The sequence below is a fragment of the Bos grunniens genome, chromosome 4, assembly GCF_055505025.1.
Source record: "Bos grunniens cultivar Pamir isolate PY7600 chromosome 4, Bosgru_T2T1.0, whole genome shotgun sequence".
Classification (NCBI taxonomy): domain Eukaryota; kingdom Metazoa; phylum Chordata; class Mammalia; order Artiodactyla; family Bovidae; genus Bos; species Bos grunniens.
Genome location: NC_141168.1, coordinates 6161519 through 6183770, shown reverse-complemented (window position 1 = coordinate 6183770; position 22252 = coordinate 6161519). Strand labels below are relative to the sequence as shown.

At 46.1% G+C, this 22252-nt stretch overlaps 1 protein-coding gene across 5 annotated transcripts in view; it reads right to left on the bottom strand.

The window, feature by feature from the left end:
* Nucleotides 1-3404: 3404 nt before the first annotated feature.
* Nucleotides 3405-22252, bottom strand: part of RHEB (Ras homolog, mTORC1 binding) — a 52775-nt gene continuing 33927 nt past the window's right edge. For 4 of the 5 annotated variants that reach the window (XM_086394835.1, XM_086394837.1, XM_086394836.1 and 1 more), the window contains 6 exons: nucleotides 16934-17001; nucleotides 10790-10872; nucleotides 10112-10168; nucleotides 9958-10005; nucleotides 9210-9291; nucleotides 3405-3919 (listed from right to left, as the gene is read on the bottom strand). In XM_086394835.1, coding sequence (XP_086250961.1) covers nucleotides 3827-3919; nucleotides 9210-9291; nucleotides 9958-10005; nucleotides 10112-10168; nucleotides 10790-10872; nucleotides 16934-17001 — 431 coding nt within the window. In that variant the 3' untranslated portion in view covers nucleotides 3405-3826. The remainder of the gene's footprint in view (nucleotides 3920-9209; nucleotides 9292-9957; nucleotides 10006-10111; nucleotides 10169-10789; nucleotides 10873-16933; nucleotides 17002-22252) is intronic. The other variant, XM_086394839.1, reaches the window with a different exon arrangement.

The window sequence follows — 22252 nt, the reverse complement described above, 5'->3', positions numbered from 1 at the left end:
CCTGCATTGCAGGCAGATTCTTTACTGAGTCAACAAATGAAAGCAAGGAAGCTCTTAATTTTTTTCACAAGAAAAGTTGGAAAATGAGATGCCCGAGGCCCTGAATAGGCACATTTATTATTAAAAGATTTTAAGAAAGGGAGTAACATAAACGTGTAAACAAGTGGACTTGGGCTGCAGTACAAATGCTTTGGAGGGTGTGCCATTAGAGGAGGGTAGTATGCAGCGAAGATGGAAAAAGCGGGGAAAATGTAAGATTTCCGAAGGCAGTGCCTTTAGGGTTTGTTGACGATTGGCTGAGGACGGCTCCCAAAGCCTCGCTTCAGCATCAGTGGTGTCTTTTCCTGAAACAGGGTCCAGTGGAAGACCATGTTTACAGGGAAAATCAAATAATTCAATCTGGGGCGTGATCAATTTGAGATCATGCCTATGAGACATCTAAAAGCCAAGCCTGGAGCCCACAGAGGTGCGGGTGGGAGAAATAAATTCTGGTCTTCAGGAAACAGTGACAGACTTAATTTGGGGGGGCTCCAAAATCACTGCAGATGGTGACTGCAGCCATGAAATTAAGACACTTGGTCCTTGCAAGCAAAGTTATGACCAACCTAGACAGCATACTAAATGCAGAGACATTACTTTGCCAACAAAGGTCCGTCTAGTCAAAGGTATGGTTTTTCCAGTATGGATATGAGAGTTGGACTATAAAGAAAGCTGAGCACCGAAGAACTGATGCTTTTGAACTGTGGTGTTGGAGAAGACTCTTGAGAGTCCCTTGGACAGCAAGGAAATCCAACCAGTCCGTCCTCGAGGAAATTAGTCCTGAATATTCATTTGAAGGACTGATGTTAAAGCTGAAACTCCAATACTCTGGCCAGCTGATGCGAAGAACTGACTCATTTAAAAAGACCCTGATCCTGGGAAAGATTGAAGGCAGGAGAAGGGGATGACAGGATGAGATGGTTGGATGGCATCACCGACTCAATGGACCCGAGTTTGAGTAAACTTCGGGAGTTGGTGATGGACAGGGAGGCCTGGCGTGCTGCAGTCCATGGGGTCACAGAGTCTGACACGACTGAGTGACTGAACTGAAGGAAACAGCATCAAGAGCTGTGTGTGATGATGAAATTAAGAAGGAAAAAGGGCCCACAGAGAGGTTAATGGAGGAGACAGCCAAGGAGACTCAGGTGGCGATGCTGAGCTGGAAGACCAGAGGGTGGAAATGAGACTTGCAAAGAGAAGTCACCAACCGTGTGCAGTGCTGCCAGAGGGGCAGGAGAGAAACTAGGGAATAACCCATTGGATTTGGTTACAAGGAGGTGATGAGCAATTTTGGCAAGAGCAGCATCATTAATGACCTGGTGGGCAGTGAATGGACAATTTAACTTTGGTCAAGTTCCATCACACTGACTTGAAATCGTCATATGAATTCATAGTTTGCATTCACTGTGAACGGCAGATAGTTTTGGACATACACCTCATTTTGTTATTTGCGCTTCCAACACTGCAGTGAACCTAGGACAGCATATATGTCCCATTGTGAAAACTGTTAAAGTGTAAGGCTAGGTCTCAGGAGTGATGACATACAATATTAAGTAACAACATTTCAGTCGAGCCTGGCAGCTGTACGGGCCCAGAGTCAATGTGGTTACTGCCTGCTGCTAACGCCTCTAAGGCAGTTTCCTTGTCTGTACAGAGCCTGGCACCTGCTTAACAGGGTGAAAGTGAAAGTCACCCAGTCGTGTCTGACTCTTTGTGACCCCATGGAATTCTCCAGGCAAGAATCCTGGAGTGGGTAGCCGTCCCCTTCTCCAGGGTATCTTCCCCACCCACGGACTGAACCCGGGTCTCCGGCACTGCAGACTCTGCCTTCAGAGCCACCAGGGAAGTCCTCACGGGGTGAACGTGAAGCAAACCAGAACGGGTACCGCCGGCCGCCTCCTGGCCACGTGCTCGTTCTGAGTCCTGCCACCACACTCACCGCAATGGGGAGCAGGACTGCCCGACCCTGGTCTCCAAGGGCCAAGGTCAGACTCAAGCTCTCCAGGGTGCAGAGTTCTGTTGCGTTCCTAGCACTTGGAACGGTGCTCAGAACGCATCTGAATGCACAGTTGAGCTGCACCATGTGGAGGGCCACGGCCATGTCACCTCCAAACAGGACAGCCAGGCCTAGAGGATGATCCGTGAGTCACACTTTAGTTGCCAGGATGAATACACTGGGCTTCCCTGGAGGCGCAGTGGTAAAGAACCCGCCTTGCCAATGCAGGAGACATGGGTTCCACCCCTGGGTCGGGAAGACCCCCTGGAGAAGGAAATGGCCACCCACTCCAGTATTCTTGTCTGGAGAATCCCAAGGACAGAGGAGCCTGCTGGGTTAGGCTACTGTCCACAGGGTTGCAAAGAGTTGGACACGACTGAGCGACTAACATTCACTTTTCTTTTTTCTCCACATTCAGCAGAGTACTGACACGTAATATTACACCTAAGAATAAACCCTGTTAGTAAGTAATGATACTACATTGCTAAAACCTATCTTTATTTAAATAAAAAATATTTGGTGAAGTTCTTCTAAGGCTCAAATTTCATCCTGGAATGATGAGGCAAAAACACTTCAAAGATCCAAAATAACGGCATATTCTAAAAGCATAATTTTATCATTAAAGAGTCAGTTACAAAGTGAAATCATATTTGATCAACAGAGTCAGTAACATTTCCTTAAATGTTAGAAATGGCCCTGTGAAATTTTACCTGGGAGAGGGCAGCATTTAACGTATCAGTCAACTAAGCTAGAGTTGAGTGACGGACACTAGGCAATTTCAGTCTCTGGCTGTCCTTCCAAGCTGCTCCTTTCAGAGCAGGAGGTACGTGGTCTGGGTCTGCAGGAGGTTCGTGAACACAGAAGACTGACCAGGCAATCCTTCCTGTCCTTCAAACTCCTGGAGGTTTGGGATGGGGACAGGTTAGTCTATTTCCTAAGTAAGATCCTGTCTGCTGGGGACATCAAGCTAAGTAAGAGGGACAGTGTTTCCCTACATCTCCTTCAAGTACCTAAGAGACAAGCCAGAGGGAGCCCAGAAGGCCCTCAGGAAGTCCGCAGTCCCACCTGCGAGAAACACTCTACCCAAGAGGGTGCCTTTGGCGGGTATGGGGGACACAGTCATCACTGGGGAACAACTCCCCTCACAGATCTCCCCCAAGGCCACTCGACTTCAGTCAATTAGAGACCCCCTCAAATGCGGGCACTCTACCCTACTGCCCATGGCTGCCAGGTGGACTGCTTGCCTCTGTCTGTGGCCACAGCCCCCAGTGGCTCCTTGCAATCCAACCCAGAGCCTCCTGGGAGGCTGTGAGAGATGCCCTCAGGAGGACAGCTTTCCTCTTTACTAGCCACACTGAGGAGCACAAAGTTTAAGGTTTGCAGCTATTTTATTTACAAGTATACATTTAACACAATGAAATAAACACTGATATATTGAAGCCTAGTTAATAGTAGTGTAACAATATGTATCATTTGAATGATTACATTATTTTAAACAACAAACTACACTGAAAAATTAATGCGATAAAATTCTTGGTCATAATATTATTAAGAAATACAATATATAAATTGAAAATATGATTGCTCAAAATTTGAAAATGGAAGTGAACTCATTTGGACAGAGTCAGAGTTGAACATAATCTGAAAGGAGGGGGTGAGGCAGAATCTCTGACCCAAATGAAATCTTTCAGGTTAACAGAAGAGAAACGAAGCAGTTTATCGTAAAGGATGACGGGCAGTTGGCTTCCCTAGGCGGGACTGGGCCCCAGCATCCCCGGTTCTGCAGGAGAATCACATCACCGAGCAGGAAGACTTTCCTTGTGAAGCGGCCCCATCGATTTTTTCTGCCTCCAAAATTATCCTTCTAAAAACATCAACAGCAGTCTGAAAACACAGAGAAAACCAAGTGGCGTTAGTTTTAGTGGAGCCATGACCAACATGGCGTTGCAGACAGTCAGACAGGACCCAGCGACTGAAACACAACGGTGAACGTGGTTTCTGCTAGCGGGACAGGAGGAGGCCCACTGCCCAGTTCTGCGCTTGCAGGCCAGGCGTGGAGGCCACCGGCTGGAGGTGCCCCAGCGCTGCAGGAACCAGGGCTTCCACCTCCCCTGGAGACCCCCGTTTTCATCTGTCGCCACAGGAAGCTGGAGGAGCCGTCATCCCTGGGCTCCGGCCCGCTCCCCTCTGACCTTGGGGCCCAGTCTCTGCACCCCCTCACCCCTGGGGTTCTGACTGGACCAGGGCAGGGGCTCCTCCTGCCTCATACCGCACCCCACCCTTCACACCCTTTCCCCTCCCACCTCCTTAAGCCCCTCGGCTCTGACTCTGAGGCTGTCCCCCCAACCCTCCACCCGAGCCTCCGGCCTCCAGGTCCCCCTCTCTCTCCTGACGGCGCCTCCAGGGCCTGGCCCTTCATGAGGAGGAGCCCCTGTCCCTCGGCGCAGTGACCGTGACAATCCTGAAACGCCCGTTTTCAAACCCTCGTGGGGTGGCAGCTACATCCTGTCATTACCAGGCACCAGCCCCCATCCTGACTTGCAGTTCTGCTCAGTATCCTGCTGGCCAGCACCCCTCAGCCCGTTTCCCTGATCCAACCACACTTCCCTGCCCTCTCTCCCGGGCTGGCGCAGGCCCCGGGCAGTCTCTGTCCTTCCTCTCCCCGCTCTGCCATCCGCCCGCCTGCACCCACACGGGACGAAGCCGGGGGACACGCCCCCAGGGCCCCGAGTCCCAGCGCCCACCCACACTTCCCAGGTCTAGTTACCCGCCGGGATGAAGGGGTCGCGCCTCCTCCGTCCACTGGGGTCTCTGAACCTCTGCCCTGTTCTCACCCTCGCCTGACGACTGTGTTCTACACAGAAGCAGCACCCATAAGCGAACTCTGCACACTTCGTCCGCCAGTGACCACGCCCTTGAGTCTGGGCTCACCCACTCTGGCTCGCGCTTTCCTAGGATGGAATAACGGAGGCAGCCCTAGGCGAGCCCCAGCCAGCCTGCGGCCCAACGCGCTTGTCTACCCGAGGCCACTGGCTTCAGCAAGCATCCCTCTTTCCGAATTATCCATTCCCCTCCTTTGCCATGACGAAGCAGGCACGTTGGTATTTATTCCATCCTAAGAAAAATGCACAGAAAAATGTGTGGAAAGATGCATGCCAAACTCTTACAAAGAGAGTACAGTGTGCCTGAAATCTGGCTTTCTAGATAAATCTTAGCACTCTTGATTACCTGTGTGGTCTGTCTCTGCCAAAGTGCACTCTCTTTCATCAGACTGCTGGAATACAGTTTCTGAAGGCCTCCACAGAAAATAAGCCAAAACTGCAAACACATCTCATAGTTCAGTAATAGTCAAAGTGCAGTATTTGCACTGACTTGATAAATTTTTTTTAAAACCACTGTGCATTTTGTTATCAACAAATCTGACTCAATTACACTGAGGACAGTTTATTTTAAAATACTGGATTTTTGGTTAGTACCAAGCTACACTTGAAAATTTATCAATAAAAAATTCAAGCAATTTACACAGACTGGTCTCTAATCGTGTGACTACTGATAAGGTGTCTCTTACTAGAGTCTCTCTCTTCCTACACACAGACCAAGAGTAGTAAGCATCCCAGTACGGAGTACCTGTGTGGACCAGAATCACCTACACCTCTCATGTACGGAGGTCAGAGGGACTTGGTTACTCCCACCTGATGGGGAGCAGATTCGATGACAAGGTGAGACAAGGTCCCAGGAGCCATGACCGAGGGCTGAGAAGTGTCCATACAACTGTGAGGACTGCAGCTTTCCAAGGATACACGTACCATCACTGTATGTACCTAACTGGGGTGCAAGAATCTTTCTGCCTTAACGGATTACTTCACGTCTGATAAGGCGTCTGCTGATCTGATAAAGATGCTCAAGCAACCAAGGCAATGGCGAGTGGGGTCATCTGACCCTCGAGCTTGTCTGGGATGTTTGAGGCCACCATACTGCACCCTTATCTTCTTTTAGAGTTTAGGCTGATATCAGATACATCTGCTAAATCTATCAGAACTTTTAAAGAATCACAGCAGTTGGAATTTTTTCATTTTAACTTTAAGCCTTGAGCACAATTCCATCTTTCCTCCAGATACCAAAAAAGCAGTACTGTCTTCTAAATGAAACTGAAAGGTCAAAGAGTAAATCTATCCAGAACTGTATTAAGAACCTCAAGCTACACTAAAGTGTAACATAAACCAGACAGGACAGGCCTGCATCCTCAGACCAAAATGGAGTTCAGCAACAAACCCTAAGCCAACTAGGCCACTCTCAGTGACCACAACCCTAGGTCACTCTCAAAAGATAAACTAGCCTGAGGTTTACCAGGCAATTCCTCTTGATTACACGGAGGCAGGTCCATGAAGTGTCTACACTTTGAGGCTGCTGGAAAGAGTAAGAAAGGAACCGCCAGACACGTCCCGAGCAACACACACACACGACACACAGCACAGGGACCACGGGCCCCAAGGAGAGCGGAGCGGCTGCTGGCGCCTGCGTGACTGTCAAGTCGAAGAGAGTAACTGCTCCTGGATCCTGGGATTTTCTCCAAAGAGAACCAAAGCAGAGGGAAGCCAGTAAACAGACCAGAGAAAGTGTAGGGCGTTTCAGCCGCACTCCTCACCCCGGAACATGTTTCAGCTGAGATACAGCTGTCACCAAACATACGCTCCAGGTGTACAACGCATCGACTCGACGCGAGTACGCACTGGGAAAGGACCACTGCACCAAGTCTGGTGCACAGTCACCATTCGTTTCTTCTTGTGATGAGAACTTTTAGGATCCACTCTTTTCTTAGCCGTTTGCAAATATACTGCATAGTCACCACGCTGTATATCATATCCCCAAGACTCATTTTATAGCCTGTAGTTTATACTTTCTGACCACCTTCACATCTTTATAATGTAAACTTTCAAGCACACAGAAAAATGGGGTCAACTGTATAACAACCATTGGGCTCCGCTCCCGAGTTCACCAAATGTTAACATCTGTGCTGTATTTGCTTGCTCTCCCTCTATCCATCTACCCATCTATTCCCTCTGAAACTAAGTTGCAGGCATTATGAAACTTGGCCCCTAAATACTCTGGTTCGCATTTGCTAAGAATAAGGATGTAGTTTCTTCCTAATCCCAACACCATCACCACTCCTAAGACAATCATTTCCAAAACATACTTGACTCTCTCCAACGGACTGGAAATGTCTTTTATACCAGCCATTTTAGACCAGATCCATTTTACACCAGGTTCACAGAGACATTTAAATACAGAACAGTCTCCATCTCTCCCTCAGGAATACTATCATCTCTGCTACACTTTGGGTCAGGCACAGGCCTTGTCTTCTCATCTATCAGAAAGCACGGTACAGAGGACTAGATTTGGGTTAAATTTAAAATTCAGTCCAAGTTTTTACACCATCTGAAGTACAGAGTGATCATAAAAGGTTATTCACCGTTTGGACCTTAAATGCCTCACTTATAAAATGAGACAGATCAACTAGATGATCTGAAGGGTACATAAGACACCCAATGTTTAGTTTAATTCAGTTAGAGACAACACAGTATCTCTCAGCTCTTATTATCTGAATTCTCACTGTGTGTGTGTGTGTCTGTGTGTGTGTGTGTGTTAGTTGCTCAGCTGTGTCTGACTCTGCGGACTACAGTCCGCTGGGCTCCTCTGTCCACTGAATTCTCTAGGCAAGAATACTGGAGTAGGTTGCCATTCCCTTCTCCAGGGGATCTTTCCAACCCAGGGATTGAACCTGGGTGTCCTGGATTGCAGGCAGATTCTCTACCGTCTGAGCCACCAGGGTCTGCACTCAGAAACTAAACGACTGGAGATAAATGTCTTGCTATCTACAACCCAGGAGGCAACTGCATAGATTTAAGTTCCCTCACCTGCTGACACGGGGACAAACAGATCTGCCTGTCAGGGGATCCCTGGGTTGACCAGGCACCCACTAGAAACAGAACTACTGTCTGTACAAATTATGGAGAACAGAAAGCTCAGTGATACTGTCCTTGAATCTCAGGATGAAACAAAGGGGATAAGCGAGAAGAAACTAATTTTGGCTGGAGGACTCCTGAGGGCCAAGGAGGAGGTGGGAATTGAGTAGCGTTTCCAAGGGCAGGGGTCTTGGTGGGGAGAGGGGGCGGAGCTGGGGAAGGACAGCCCACTGTCCTTCTCCCAACCCCCAAACTGTAGTTTTCTCACAAAAATGCAAGCCAATTCATTTTACCTGAGGATCAGACAAGATAACGTGTTGAAAAGACTTTAAGTATGCAGCTAATCATGTTAGAGAACCGTGAGAGCACAGGGGAGGCATCTGCAAGCGCCACGGTGTTGAGGGGAGAGGGAGGGGTTTGGTGGGCCTGCCAAGCGCAGGATGCGGTGGAAGAAGAAACTGGAAAAGTGTGATTCACACCCTGCACTCATCACCACGCTGAGCACTTTGAGGCTTGTTCGACAGACGGGCAACCCACTGACAGTTTTTAGGTGAGTGACATCATCTGATCTGCAGCGAATAGAAACACTGGTGAGAATGTGGAGGTGGGAGGCAAGCTGGGCCGCTCTGGGTCTCAAGGAAGGAAGAGGAAAAAGAGGACACGGGAAGCCTGCTGACAGAGAACTGACATCCCTCCTCACACAGGCCTGAAAAGGAGCAGCTACTTGCAGGGCTGACGCTGGTGAAGCATGCTTGCGGAATGGTTCTCACTGGTTTCTATGTTTAAAAACAACACATACATCTCATTCAGTTTTACCCAAGACAAAAAGGGGGGAGGCACAACAACAAAACTGCCAAAGTGACTTCAAATTATTCTTGTTTCTCTTCCACGCCTGGACTTAGTTCTGTACCAGCCTTTAGCATGAAACAAAAATAAGACTACGTGTTCGCAAAGCAAGTATTGCCTTTACGCTAATTAATATCTATTTATCATACAAATATTCTAGGTCCCATCATACTCAGAACACTGACTGAATTAAAATATCAACAGCCTTTTATCTTCCTAAAGCAACCCAGAGCTGGGTACTTGAGATGGTGGGAGGAGGAAGACTGAACAGGAGTGATGGAGACGGCACGGAAACGCTGACTCAGCAACACACACGCCCACGACTGAGGGGATACAGGGCAGCGTGAGTTTTCAAAACCACGTACCTGATTTTCTTTAGCAGATGATTCCAAAAACGCTGCGTTCCAAGACTCTGCTAATGCTTTCCCTTCTTCATAACTGATCACCCTAATGGAAACAGAAAATTTTAATCGAAGAAGTACTTTGCTGTTTACCATGTAAGGTGTGTGTAACTAACTGATGAGGCAGTTGGCTCAGTCTCATCCAGAGCGCACGCAGAGTCTCTCTGCCACCCCGAGCTGGGGCAGGGCGGACACTGCCTGACGGGGCTGCCCAGCTCCTGCAAATCCCCTATGGTTCGGAGAACAGGACTCCAGGACTCTGGCCTCCGAAATAGTCGACTCCTTTCTCAGCAGCTCGGCTGTAAGCCCCCCTAGACGGGCAATTCTGAAAGGGCCCACAGTGCCCCCCTGCTGCCCATGGGCTGGGTCTTCCTCCAGATGCTGAGCTCCCCAGGAACAGGGTCCTCAGCCTGGTGCTCAGAAAACTGTGTGGACTAAACCAGCACTACCACTGTCTTTTTAGTCTGCTTTGTGCAAAAACGGTAAAAGCATCTGAAGATAATTTTCTACAGTGTGTGCCCTCTTTTTAAGAGGAAACATTTTCCACGATGGGTGAGATTTTTTACTGCAGTTTTGTCTCTGTTATGCAGTCATCGCCACACTTCTGAAAACAGAAATGCTACAGCTAAAAATATTCTGGCTTTAAGAACAATTAAAAACAGAACCTCAGTGACTACATCACTTTATATAGCAGTATTTAGAAGCTACATACCTTTCCATATGTAGGTCTTTCTTATTCCCAACCAACATAATAGGTATCCTGTTAACACAAGGGGAAAAAAAGCCAATTTTTTAGTCAGTGCCCGAATTGATTGTTCAGATGATACTAGTATATCTAAAAAAAGAGATAAACTATTGCTACTTACTGTACTTTCCCCACCATATCCAACAATTTACCATGGATAACTTTGATCACTTCAAAGCTATAAAACAAAAAGCATGAAATCAGACACCCATTTTAGTGGTGACATTCTAAAATGGTTGTTATTGATATTTATATTGGTAACAGTAGACTCACCCTTTTAATATAAAGTAAACTGAACACAAGGAATTCCTTTATTTTTTCCTAGCACTCTTTTTCACGTTTATGTATTCAACACTCAGCAGCCCTTACTGAGAATATTCAAGGTGGAATAGGCAAGATACTTAAATTGGAACGTTTACAACTGGGCTGATTTAATCTCTGAATAAAACATTTGTAGAACGTTCCTTAGCAATCAGCCCATGCTCTACACTAATAAGGTACAAACACAGAAAAATAAATCAATTAAGTATTTCCCATTTTAATTAGTAGGAAAGCTCAGATCATGTTCATTCACTATTCTGGGCAGTCTGAGGTAAGACATGGTTTTTTATTCCACTGGTGCAAAAGAATATCTAATGGGATAATTTTTTCCCTTAACAACCTGTTTGCTCCACCAGACAACCACTAAAAACCATTAAAGTCTGATTGTTACTACTGCCAATTCCAGCATAATCCCTCAGAAAGATTAACGTCACCTAAGCACGGCAAATAAACTCAAGCAAGAAGAAGCAGGCCTTACCTTTTGATTGATGTAACAGAATACACAAGAATATAGCCATTAATATCTATGGAGTATGTCTGAGGAAAGATGGAATATTCATCCTGTGGAAGAAAAAATAATTACATTTGAATAAAGTCTTCACATGGGGCTTCCCTGGTGGCTCAGTGGTAAAGAGTTTGCCTGCAATGCAGGAGACCAGGGTTGGATCCCTGGGTCAGGAAGACCCCCTGGAGGAGGAAATGGCTGCCCACTCTAGTGTTCTTGCCTGGGAGGAGCCTGCCAGGCTACTGTCCATGGAGTCATGAGAGAGTGAGACACTCTAAGCAATTAAACAACAACGAAGTCTTTATACAGGGTAACAAGCAATCTGGACCATCACACGGTCAAAGAGATCAAAGCAAGCAGAAAGCAGATTATTTTAGAGATATAGCTTTTATACACCCAAGATTTAAGGCTGGTTTGGGGGCAGTAATATGCTTTAAGCCAATACTGATAAATGGCTCAGGCTAGTCTAAGACTTTCTAGGGATGGCTAACGTCTTGCAGTTTGTGAGAGACAGAAGGAATGAAAAGACTGGCTACGTGATCCTGTGTCAAGGAAAAGCACCACCACATTTCTTATGGACATTAAAACCCAGAGTCCCTTAGGCCTTGCAGAAAATTCACGTGTGCTCTAGTTTATCCATCAATGTGTGTTTTCACCTATTTCCCTCACGTGAGTCACAATGGCCTGAGCCCAGTCCATGGTCATTAGTGGGCTGCTTCAGGCTGACTGAAGAAACACCAGACTCAAGTCAGCATAACTCAGACTTTTTAGGATCGAATGAGCTGTTTATTGAGCAACTTTAGGAATTAAAGGCACACCTTACACCACTGCCCATTAGGACCAGTTTTGTAAAGCTTTATGAAGAACCCTGGCGCTTTGTGTACAGAATTATTTAAAGCGCACGAAAGTGGCTAACGTGAATGCAGGATTCAAGAGCGCCACTGTCTGGTACAAACATTTCCTGCTTCAGCTGAAATACAGCTGCTACTATGCCATCCCATCCCAAGCTCTACTGTAGGAAAATCACACCAAGCCGTCCTCACATCAAGTAACTGTCTCTGTTAACTGTGCAAGTCCAGTGTGGTTATGACAATGACCCTGAATCACTACCCCATGCTAATGTGTTTTTAAAAAAAGAGAACTACCAATGCTCTGATATTAATCAGATAATAGCATTTCAACATCACAGAGCTTACTACATATGCAAAGTAAAACCATTAATTATTAGTACAGTTATGATTAAGTTTAATTCACTTTAGTGATGTTGAAAATCAAATTATTAATGGAATGACAGATCTTTCTACCCAGATTAAAACAAAATTTCAAATGCTTTTAGTAGAGAGTTCAGCGACAGTAGACTCAAAGTTAAAAATTTCATCATTTTCAAGAGGCACAGTGTGAAAAAAGTAGTAAGAAAGTAAAATGGAGGAAAAAGACCCTCAGCTTTAACAGTGACCGAAGAAGACAAAATTCCTAGGAATAAAACCTAAGAAAATAGAAGTGTAATATATGGTCCAGCTGAAGAAAATCTTAAGATAGTCCTAAAAGATAAAAAGACTTAAATCAGCTGAAGAGTGTGCCACAGACTTCAGCAAGAATATGCAGACTCGTAAGGATACCTATTAATTAATCCTAAATTATACACGAATGTAACATACTCCTGATGAAAAGTGTACTTCCTGAGAAAGAATAGCAACGGCATAGCAGGTGGATGGAAACCATAGAGCTAGAGATCGAAACATGGCAGGATTACTCATGAATGGAGCAGACTGGGAAGTCTGCAAAGCCCCAAACAGATCCAGGAAGCAGGCATATAACACTGGCATTTCAAATCCGTACGGATGAAAGGTAACCCTCAGCTAAACGTACGGCGAACAAATGCAGAGCCACCTGGGGGTAAACGACTGCCCTGGATCTCTACCTCACACCTGAGCAAGGGCGTACTCCAGAGGAGTCAAAGGCTTGCAGATGAAAACTGACTGTGCACACGGTGGACGGGAGAATTAAAAACAAACAAACAACGGTCTTGGCTCAAAAGGGATTAATCAACTCAACTATATGAAAATGAAGAAGTTCTTCACGGCTCAAAGTCTTTCAAACAAAAGGAAGACTGAAAACAAAACCTCAAAGTGCAGCTCATATACTAAATGCTAATTTTCTTCACATATTAAGGGATTTTTATAATCAGCAAGCAAAGACCATCCTGCCAAAAGACAAGGGTGAGGGATGTGAACAGACAAGATAATTTACAAAACGGAAATAAAAATGTCCTCAAACACAGGAAAATAAGATCAAATTCCTTAATAAGAAAGACAATTAAAATGACACTGGGATACTATTTTTCACCCAGCAGACTGGCAAATATAAAAAAAATTGGTTACACATCGTGATGGTGAGGCTCCAGGGAAACAGGCAGTCCAGCTGCCTGCTGCCAAGCAGGTGACCCTGTGGGTCCAGGAGCCCCCGACCCAGGAAGTCTTCTTCTATACGTGCCAGACATAACCAGCTTTCTAAAGCAATACAAGGTACTGACTGCAGCACTGCGGGCGGCCGGACCGGAAACAACCTAAGGGCTGACCACCAGTCACGTGGTGACGCATCCTGGGCTTCTGAGGCAGCTCGGTGGCAAAAACCCTGCCTGCCAGTGCAGATGTGGATTCAGTCCCTGGGTCAGGAAGATCCCCTGGGGAAGGAAATGACAACCCACCCCAGCATTCTTTGCCTGGGAAATCCCACGGGCAGGGAGTCTGGTGGGCTACAGGCCACGGGTCGCAGAGTCGGACATGACTTACTGACTAAACAACAAAGGATATATCCAAACAATGGGCTAGTATGCAGTCCTGGCGGGGCAGGCAGGGCGGGCTGTCTGTACATATTCAAAATAGTCTCCAAGATGGAGACACAGAAACACATTACTTTTTGTGTAGAAAATAAAAGAAAAAACTTGAAATATATTTGCATGTTCATGTATAAAAGAGCTTGGAAGCATTTACTAAAAACTTACAATGGGTTACTGCTGGCAGAGGAAAGCTAAGACAGCTACAGTAGAAAGATTTGACTATTTACCTTTTTGCGTTATTTCATTTCTATTAACATGTACATGTATTTCTAGATGACCTTAAAAGACAACAAAAAAGCGGGGGGGGGGGGGGGGGGGGCGGCCGCGGCGGGGCGCGGGAATTTGACATTAAAATTGACTGTCTCTGACTCACTTGTCATGAGCTTACTTAAACTAGACCAAAACAAAATATTTCATGCAAACTAAAAATAACCAACTTGTATTTACTATGTTCATCACGATCCCTAGCTGGGCAATTAAATCAGCTGCATAAAATAAATAAACTACTAAATGAACAGTACTTGCTATCAAATATTTAATTCAGTCCAGTTCAGTCCTTCAGTCGTGTCCGACTCTTTGCGACCCCATAAATCGCAGCACGCCAGGCCTCCCTGTCTATCACCAGCTCCCGGAGTTTACTGAAACTCATGTCCATAGAGTCGCTGATGCTATCCAGCCATCTCATCCTCTGTCATCCCCTTCTCCTCCTGCCCCCAATCCCTCCCAGCATCAGGGTCTTTTCCAACGAGTCAACTCTTCGCATGAGGTGGCCAAAGTACTGGAGTTTCAGCTTTAGCATCAGTCCTTCCAAAGAACACCCAGGACTGATCTCCTTTAGGATGGACTGGTTGGATCTTCTTGCAGTCCAAGGGACTCTCAAGAGTCTTCTCCAACACCACAGTTCAAAAGCATCAATTCTTCGGCGCTCAGCTTTCTTCACAGTCCAACTCTCACATCCATACATGACCACTGGAAAAACCATAGCCTTGACTAGGAAGGACCTTTGTTGGCAAAGTCATGTCTCTGCTTTTCAATATGCTATCTAGGTTGGTCATAACTTTCCTTCCAAGGAGTAAGCATCTTTTATTTATGGCTGCGATCACCATCTGCAGTGATTTTGGAGCCCCCCAAAATAAAGTCTGACACTGTTTCCACTGTTTCCCCATCTATTTCCCATGAAGTGATGGGACCAGATGCCATGATCTTCGTTTTCTGAATACTGCTATACAGTAATTGATTACATGTAATTTTACTCCTCAAATGCCTGAGTGAACAAATGTATTACAGACTGCTTTTACGGAAACTGCCCTTTAATCATTCTTCCTTGCTACCACAGTCTTAACCCCAGACCCAGCCCATAGGAGTCCAATTTAAAAACAGCTCTTGGAGCAGTAAATGTAAGTGCCATGTCATCCAATTTCTACAGAAAGAGGGTGGGACCGTGACACAAGAAATACTGCCCTGGCTGTCCCATCCTGAATGGTACATAAACACAGCACAGCCTTTAACGGTCTCCCAAGTGTGAATACAGTCTTTAGGAAATATTAGCTGCAATGAGAACAAATTATTCAAAGCACCTCATCTGGGTATAATCTGTGCAGAGATTCTCTAAATATTTTGAGCTGGTGGTAACAAAATCCAAAGGAGCGAGACAGCAGGGCTCAGGACTTAGCCCACACTCCTATCACACTCACACCAGACACAGTCCCTGAGAGCTCTGGCCCTCTCGGGGTCATTCTTTGTATCACTCCATCATTAAAACAGTTAATGGCAAAGTGTACGTTTATACTTCAGAGCAAAACAAAACCTCATAGAACACACTCAGAATAAGGCCCTACCCCAGGGGCTCTTCTACACTGGTTTCTAAGCCACGTAATCAGTCATCTATGAGGCCGGTCGCTGGTGAAGATTTCTGTTGTTTCTCTCGTTCCAGTAGGCTCCCACTCTGCAATGGGCAGGGACCGCATTGACTGAAAGCCTAGAATGGCTCTCTCTAAGAAAACCCCATGAGGTCACGGACGTTGAGTGAACGAGCTGGGTGTTACAGCTCTGGGACACACACATTTGCTGTATCTGAAGCTTCCAGAAAGGAAACTCCAGGATGCCAAAATGACTCAATACAGCTATTCTCTTGCTTCACTGGGGGGGGGGGTGGTGGTGGGGGGGGGTGCGGTTTACACTTTCCTTCTTCTTTCACTTCAAAATATGAAGCAGAGGGAATCATTCCAAACCCAGAAGGCAGGCCGCATCCTTCTAGGTCTATCCGTTTTCCTAGGTTCCAGAAAAAAAGCCTCCATTTAACATGGCAGACAGTCTACCTGACTCTCACCTGCCTGCCAGTCTGATCCTCTGTTGATTCTAAGACACAAGGTGGCATTCCAGCGTCTTTACAGGTCCCAGCCTCAAGGCAGGTCATAAATTCAGCTGAACAAAGCAGTTTTTAATCAAAGTAGGACTGGGTGATATGTAATGGGGAAGATGAGCTGTCAAAGGGTTCTCTCTGTTCCTTTGAAGTTCTCTTCTTTTATCCTTTGCATGCATGCTAAGCTGCTTCAGTTATGCCCAACTCTTCGAGACCCCATGGACTGTAGCCCGCCAGAATCCTCTGCCCGTGGGATTCTCCAGGCAAGAATACTGGAGTGGGCTGCCATACCCTCCCCAGGGGATTTTCCTGACCCAGGGATCCAACTCCCATCTCTTATGTCTCCTGCACTGGCAGGTGGATTCTTCACCACTGGTGCCAGCGACCACTAGCCACCTTCACTGTCACATTAACCTGTGAATATCTTTTGGGGGGAGGGGTTACTTACCTTTGGCAATTACTGTCTAGCAAGGAAAACTGACACTCTTTAATCTTGTAATCATATAATAAATCCAGACAACCGGCTTGTTTCTGCCCTATACCTTTCCCATGCCTTTTCCCCTGGAAAAGATCTACTTTTGTTCTTAATGTAGAAGGAGATGTATTTCAAAGGGAGGAAAAGCACTGATGTGATCCTCTGATATGGAATCAATGTTTAGAAAATAGAAAACTATCCTGTAATAAATATAAACCTTTACAATGTCATCATGAATATATTCAAAACAAATTCTGAAGTAGAAAAACAAGCTAATTATTTGAAAAAACTTCCGTTAAGTCTCTTTGAAAAGACAAAGCAGACAGCCTACTGATGTCTAAACACACAAAATCACAGGGGCTCTCTTGGCATCGTCCTTGTGCTTACGAATCAGTAGCAGGGCCAGGATGCCAGACATGCTGTACGGATTCTGACACTTACCTGCCCAGCTGTGTCCACAAGTTGAAGATGATACTCCTGTCCATTTACTGTGATCAATTTTGTGAAAGCTACAGTGAAAAAGGAATTAAAGTATTTGTTAGCTGGAAAAAAACGAACTTTCGATCACCGAAAGCTTGAATAATGACAGCCAATTAAGCAGAGCCCTTAATAATCTCATGAAACGATCCCAGAAAACAGAGACTGTCCACGCCAACAGACTCTCCCCCTCTTCCATTACTGACTAAGCAGCGACAGCTTACGGAGCAACGTCAGGCAAACCTCCAACTATTTTCAGAGAAACTGAGGGCAGACAATACTTCATATCTTATACAAAGCAGTTTGAATACTCTGTGGACAGCCCTCTCGTGAAAAAGTGCAACATATAAAGTCTGAGGTCTAGAATAGATCCAAAGCACACAACTTTTCATTAATTTATAGCAAGTCTGGTGTCAGAACACAAAGAGCTAATATTAACTGAAGTGCTAAGAACTTCCAGTGCATAAAAAATTAAACAATTTTATCGAGAAATAGAACGGCACAGAATAGATGTTCTTTGTGAAGTCACCACTCTGACTTGGCTTAAGGCTGGAAGCAATTTGTCACAACTGCTTTTCCCTATCAGGGGGGTGGGTGGGAATCAGACTCAAATCACTTAGGGAAAGTTCATAATTCTAAGGAGAAAGAGAGCAAACAAATAGAGATGAAAGAGGAAAGAACTATTAATAGTAATAGGCTATGAACCCCTGGTAAATAACCATCTGAGCCCTGGTAAATAAATGGAACAGATTTCTTCTGCACACCCCAGGCCCAGCATCTTGACTCAGCCTGAGTCCTCAGTCTCCTGGCTGGCCCCCTACCTGACTGGAGTGGCCAACAGAATCCACCCCTTGCACCACTGAGAAAGGACCCACTTCTGCCACAGATGAAAGAGAAAGCAAAAAGTGACTGATGAAAATCCTGAGAGAAAGCTGTGAAGAGGAGGAGAGATCTTACGTCAAGGATGAATTCGCCCGGGAGAGAAAGGCTCGCCCCCAAGACAAGCGATAGTCGAAGAGACTCATCCTAGCACCAAGTCTTTCTGACGCGACTAGGGTGGGGCTAGAATCAGGGAAGTGAGAATCGCAGAGCAGACCACCCAAGCCGGCTGCCACACTATCATTCCTGTGCTCTTTCTGAAAACCATCACTTCAGTGAAATCATCACACTGGATGAAAACTGAATCAGAATATATCAAGAGAGGGAGTACCCAAGATAAACTGCTTTCATCACTTCTAAGAAAAAAATGCTACTGTACTCTTCCCCCATCCTAAAGGAGATCAGTCCTGGGTGTTCTTTGGAAGGAATGATGCTGGAGCTGAAACTCCAGTACTTTGGCCACCTCATGCGAAGAGTTGACTCACTGGAAAAGACTCTGATGCTGGGAGGGATTGGGGGCAGGAGGAGAAGGGGACGACAGAGGATGAGATGGCTGGATGGCATCACCGACTCGATGGACGTGAGTCTGAGTGAACTCCGGGACTTGGTGATGGACAGGGAGGCCTGGCGTGCTGCAACTCATGGGCTCGCAAAGAGTCGGACACGACTGAGCGACTGAACTGAACTCCTCCCCTACGCTGTAACCCTGAATTTGGGGTGCACAGCGGACTGACTGTGCTCCTGATCCCTGTGAGCCGGGGGCAGTCGTGGTGTGCTGTGTGAAGACCTGCCCCCTCCCCATCACACTCAGTCACGTGAGACCAGAAGCACATCTGAGACTCCATGGAAGCTCTGTCAGGGATGCTGGTGAGCAAGAAGCTCAAGATCACCGAGACAGAACATTCATTGCTCAGGAACTCTTTCCTGGGGACCGGTGATCACCGCCAGCACTATTCCAGGTGTTCAAGATACTGCAGTCTCTGACCTCAGTGAGCTGACACCCCAGGAAAGGGAGGATAAGCAGATGGAGAGACAGACACACACAGTCAATTAGCTTCTCTATGAAAAGCATCCAGGCAGAGCTGAAACTGCAAGTTAAAAAGTAAGAAAGTCAAGGAAAAGTGAGAAAGACTAAGCCATTGAGACTGTGAGAACAGTGAGGGTAGGGGGTGGGGAGAGGGGCAAAGTAATGAACACGCTAGGACGTAGTCAGTAACCTGGCGCAATCTGTATTTAAAGAAAAGATCACTCTGGCTATGCCATGAGTAATGAGATGGACGAAAATGGATGAGGGACACAGGGAGACGCCATCTAGACTATCATGATCTGGGAAGGATGGGGGCCTGAACTGGAGGGCTGAGAAACGGCAGATTCTGGATGTAGTGCACAGGGGGAGCCAGAGGGTTTTCTCACGGACTGGAGGCAGGTGTGAGAGACTGCAGATCAGGATGACTCCTGAGCTTGTGGCCTGAGCGACTCGAGGCCCGAGTCACCAGGTATCAGCAGAGGCAAGGCCTGGAGGAGCTGCGGTGGGGGTTGGGGGGCGGTGTGGCTGGGTTTAGTTATGTTCAGTGTGGAAGCCCAGGAAATATCCAAGGGGCAACAGGGGCAGCTAAAGAAAACAGCTGAGTTGAGGGGAGAGACAGGGTCACCAGAGAGCAAAGGTCTGAGCGCCGGGGGCACTGCGAGGCCTGGTCAGAAAGACATATGAGATTCAACCAAGCAACAGGGGACGTAGTGGCCAGTGAGGGGAGAGACAGAGAAGAAACAAGATATTAATAAGCGTTTTAGCATTTCATTGCCTAGGAAGAGGATGTAAATCCTCCTACACACAGCAGTGAAATGAAACTGAAGACCTTCCATCTGCCGCAGGAACACTGCCTCTTCTTGTTACTACAGAAAAAAGGGAAGTGCAACGAGAGGCACTGTGGGTTCCATAGCCTGGAAAGACAAGACACTCGACACGACCTCCCGGTGTAGAAGGGAAAGGCGGCCGGCCCCTGCGACCCTGTCCTTGGGCTCTCCTCTTTCCCTCCCTTTTCCTATCACTAGAGAAATTCCTCCAATTTCCAACCTCAAACCCTGAAACTGCCGCCAGCAAGACGAACAGCTGCTTACGAGCTAAAGTTAAATCTAATAAGCAAATAAGCAGCATATTAATAAAGGTTTCTAAAATGAGGTACTCACAAAATAAGATCTGAGTTACTAATGTGTGCTGAGAACTGATTCATAGTCTGCTGGACAAGTTACCCACCATGCAACGCTTGGTGATGCGGCACAACGCCTAAGGAGAATTTCCCAACCTCCGGTGAGGAGCTGTACTAATCCCCTAACAGCACTACTTTCAGATGGCGGAGACTGTGAGCCGCTGCTAGCTGTCCTTTAACTTATAAACTACCGCTGTGAGATTTCATCGTATTGATTTAGTTTTAACTGAGGTGTGACAGCAGCCATGAAATTAATGTATGCTTGCTCCTTGGAAGGAAAGCTATGACCAACCAAGACAGCTTATTAAAAGCAGAGACATTACTTTGCCGACAAAGGTCCATCTAGTCAAAGCTATGGTTTTTCCAGTAGTCATGTATGGATATGAGAGTTGGATCATAAAGAAAGCTGAGCGCCAAAGAATTGATGCTTTTGAACTGTGGTGTTGGAGAAGGCTGTTGAGAGTCCCTTGGACTGCAAGGAGAGCCAACCAGTCAATTCTAAAAGAAATCAATCCTGAATATTTCCTGGAAGGACTGATGCTGAAGCTGAAACTCCAATACTCTGGCCACCTGAAGGGAAGAACTGACTCCTCGGAAAAGACCCTGATGCTGGGAAAGATTGAAGGCAGAAGAAGGCGACAACAGAGGACAAGATGGTCGGATAGCATCACCTACTCAACGGACATGAGTTTGAGCAAACTCCAGGAGATAGTGAAAGACACGGATGTCTGGTGTGTTGCAGGCCACGGGGTCCCAAAGAGTCGGACACAACTGAGCAACTGAACCACCACCACCGTTACATCAATCTAGTTTGAATTGAGTTGTGGAAGTAACACTACAGTATATAAAAAAGCACATTGGCAGAGCAGTATTTGGTCTAGAAATTTCCTCAAACTAGAAAATATTACCATGGTTTTATTGATGCTATTCTCTTAAACCCCTGTTAAAAGATGACCGAGTCCCAGAATTTTTGCTTCTGCAGTGATACTTCAGAGATGTGTTACTAGTGAATGTCTGCTAGCAACAACTTGGACTAGATTATAAAGTCAGGTGTAGCGGTTCCCAGATTTAGAGTACTGTTTTTCAAAACCATAAAACCACACATTCATTTATGATGCTACTAACAAGTTTATGACAACCATTTCCTTGCTCGTTCCTTGTTTTCTCTGAGCAATTTTTTCCCGCTACATTGTGGGGGGAAGGGTGGAGGGTTTCTCACTGTTATTAGTTGGTCAGAAGCCTCATATATGGAAAGTGATATCTGTATATGCCTCATAAACTTAAAAAAATTTTTTTTATTATTTGTTTCCGGCTGGGCTGGGTCTTCACTGCTGCATGGGCTTTCTCTAGATGTGGTGAGCAGGAGCTCCTCTCTGGCTGCAGTGCTTGGGCTTCCTTTGTTGCGGAGCATGGGCTCTGGAGCAAGGGCTCAGCAATTGCTCTGCGGTAAGTGAAATCTTCCAGGACCAGGGGTCGAACCTGTGTCCCCTCTGCTGGCAGGAGAACTCTTAGCCACTGGACCACCAGGGAGGTCCCACCTCATGAACTTTAAAGGGACTCATACTCTGACAATCATTTCTGATCTTGCCAAAAAAAATCTTCATTACTGAATACTAAGTGTTAGGAAAATATTAACAATGTGATTAAAGATGATGCTGACAGCCTTCAAGGTAGGATTATATTCTGGTTTTGAGACAGCATCAAGGTAAGAAAGTCCCACTTTCATCAGGTCCATTACTTACATACAAAGAAAATGTATTTATATACAACATGGCTTTCCTTCTATTCAATTTTAAATGGCACAAAGCTAAAGAATTAGAAGAACCATTTTAGGGCAAAACTTGCCATGAAAACTGTCTTCTATGGATAAAATTCCCAAATGAGCCTGATCTCTTTAAGGACACAAACTTCGAAATTGCTATGTATAGCAAATATTAAGGGCAAGGTCATGGGTTATTCTGTCCTTATTCTGACGTTGAGGCAACCACGCTTGTGCACGTAGCATTCAGATGAATCTGCTCCTCACACTGGCATACTAGTCGATGCCAGCTAAACACATCAACACAGGATGGAGTCAGGACACCTCCTTCCCAAGACTGGCAGGGGTTACCTCAAACTCAGATTTGCCCAGTTAACTCAGCAACCTACAGGCTTCCTTCCCTGCCACCAGCATGCTGGGACACAAAGGACAGTTGAG